The sequence below is a fragment of the Somniosus microcephalus genome, chromosome 21 (assembly GCF_052327205.1).
Source record: "Somniosus microcephalus isolate GS21.2 chromosome 21, FLI_Smic_1.0, whole genome shotgun sequence".
Classification (NCBI taxonomy): domain Eukaryota; kingdom Metazoa; phylum Chordata; class Chondrichthyes; order Squaliformes; family Somniosidae; genus Somniosus; species Somniosus microcephalus.
Genome location: NC_141007.1, coordinates 40724117 through 40725951, shown reverse-complemented (window position 1 = coordinate 40725951; position 1835 = coordinate 40724117). Strand labels below are relative to the sequence as shown.

Below are 1835 nucleotides of genomic sequence, written 5' to 3'. Positions count from 1 at the left end.
TCATGCTCCACAGAATACGGTATGTGAAGGACTCCACGGAACTTCCTTAAAGCCGCTCCACCGGGCTGTTTGCTCTCTCAGAAGTGGCTGGGAAAAATGGGCTGGTTGCTGAACAAGTTGAACAAGACTGGAGCGCTGTTCACCTGCCAGCGGGGACACAAACCACCACCCCACCGACCTTGCTGTGGAATGCGGATAGCAAGATGCAGCAATAAATCAGGTGCTTCTGGAGCGCAATCCTGACAAAAGGTCCTCAACAGCTGGAGAGAGAGAGAGAGAGAGAGAGAGCGGCACCAAAGGGGCAGCGCTTGTCTCCGGAGCTCGCTGGGGCAGTGGGGCCAAAGTGGCCGGAGCAGCCGGGCTCTCCTGAGCTGTTTCTAAGCGACTCGACAGGCTGGAGTTTCGACATGTCGGAGGAGGCTGGCTCCGAGTGCCCCGTGTGTTACGAGAAGGTCTCTCGCCAGAACCAGTCGCTCAGGACCCTGACCTGCAACCACATCTTCTGCCACGACTGCCTGGTCAAGACGGTGATCAACCAGGAAAGTCAGCCCAAGAAGGTCGTCTGCCCCGTCTGCCGGCACGTCACCTTCCTGAACAAAAAGAGCTTGCGGTGGGTCACCAAAGGCAAAGAGGGCAAGCAGACGCTGGAGATCCCGCTCTCGCCCATCTCCTTGGAGTCGCCCAGCGGCTCGCTGGACTCGCTGGAGGCGCCCCTTCCTCCTCCTCCGCCTCCGCCGCCACAACGCTCGCTCCTGCGCTGTTTCTTGGGGCGCTGCCCCCGGACTTTCGCCTCCGCCCGCAACCCGGCGCTCCGCACCAGCCAGATTTTCGTGATCAGCGGCCGGGGCAGGCCCATGAGCGAGGAGGAGCTGCGGGCCCCCGCCGATGGGCTGGTCTTGGAGCACCGGCGCTGCAGGCTGCGCTGGGTGCTGGTCCTGCTCTGCTTTATCATCACCGGGGCCGTGGTGGCTGCTATCCTGCCTTGGGTCATCTTTAAATGACCGGCAGTGTCCAGCCAGCCGCTGGGCTGACAGCTACTTTCGAAAGGCGACTTGCAAAAACAAAAAGAGCGGATTTATTTGGAGCTGTGCTTCCCTGCGAGATTTTTGTTCTACTTTCCAGGAAGGCGCTTCGAGGAACTCTTGAGAGGTTCGGAGCGATTGGAGAAAGCACAAATTGCACTTGTACAGGACTTTTTTTAGCTTAAATATGTTTTTTTAAATTGTAAATATTAAAATTGTGATCAGTTGTTAACTCTTCAAGAGGAATAACTAATCTTATTGGGAAGTTGTTGAATATAAATATTTCGGAAAGGATTTGTAGCACTATTATAAATTGTACAGTGAACCGCTGGCCTGGCGGGTGAGTTGTGCCAAGTAGATTTATCAAATTGTTATTTAACACCGGTGAATTAATCGATACTTCACTCCCAGATTCTGTGCAGCAGTTGTTCTACTTCTCATAGATTATACTCACGGTGTATATACACAGAATATACACACCATATGCTGATATAAAAACTTCTTTAAAACTTTTTAAGTTCTATTGAGTTACAGCAACTCAGTGTCATTGTGGGTCAGTCAATAGCATTCTCACCTTTCACTCGGGAAACTGGAGGTTCAAGTTTTATTTCAGGACTTGAGCTCATCGTCTAGGCGGCCATTCCATGGCATTACTGCAGGAATGCTACATATGCCAAAGGTTCCCTCATTGGATGAGACCCAAGACCCTGTCTGCCTGCGTATATCATTCAGATGTTAAAGATTGGCGATAGTATTGAAGAGGAGCCGGGAGTTCTCATACTCTCTTGGCTAACATTCTTCACTCAACCAGCA

The 1835-nt window shown here is 52.0% G+C and overlaps 1 protein-coding gene across 1 annotated transcript; it reads left to right on the top strand.

Moving 5' to 3' along the window:
- The first annotated feature begins 407 nt into the window (after positions 1–407).
- On the top strand, positions 408–1533 carry LOC147102726 (RING finger protein 222). Its single transcript, XM_085963476.1, has one exon. The coding sequence runs from the start codon at positions 408–410 to the stop codon at positions 999–1001; it is 594 nt and encodes a 197-aa protein (XP_085819602.1). The 3' UTR covers positions 1002–1533.
- The last annotated feature ends 302 nt before the right edge of the window (positions 1534–1835 follow it).

Bases quoted from the DNA above. Each gene is read 5' to 3' on its own strand.
- LOC147102726 (XM_085963476.1), top strand. From the start codon at position 408: ATGTCGGAGGAGGCTGGCTCCGAGTGCCCCGTGTGTTACGAGAAGGTC.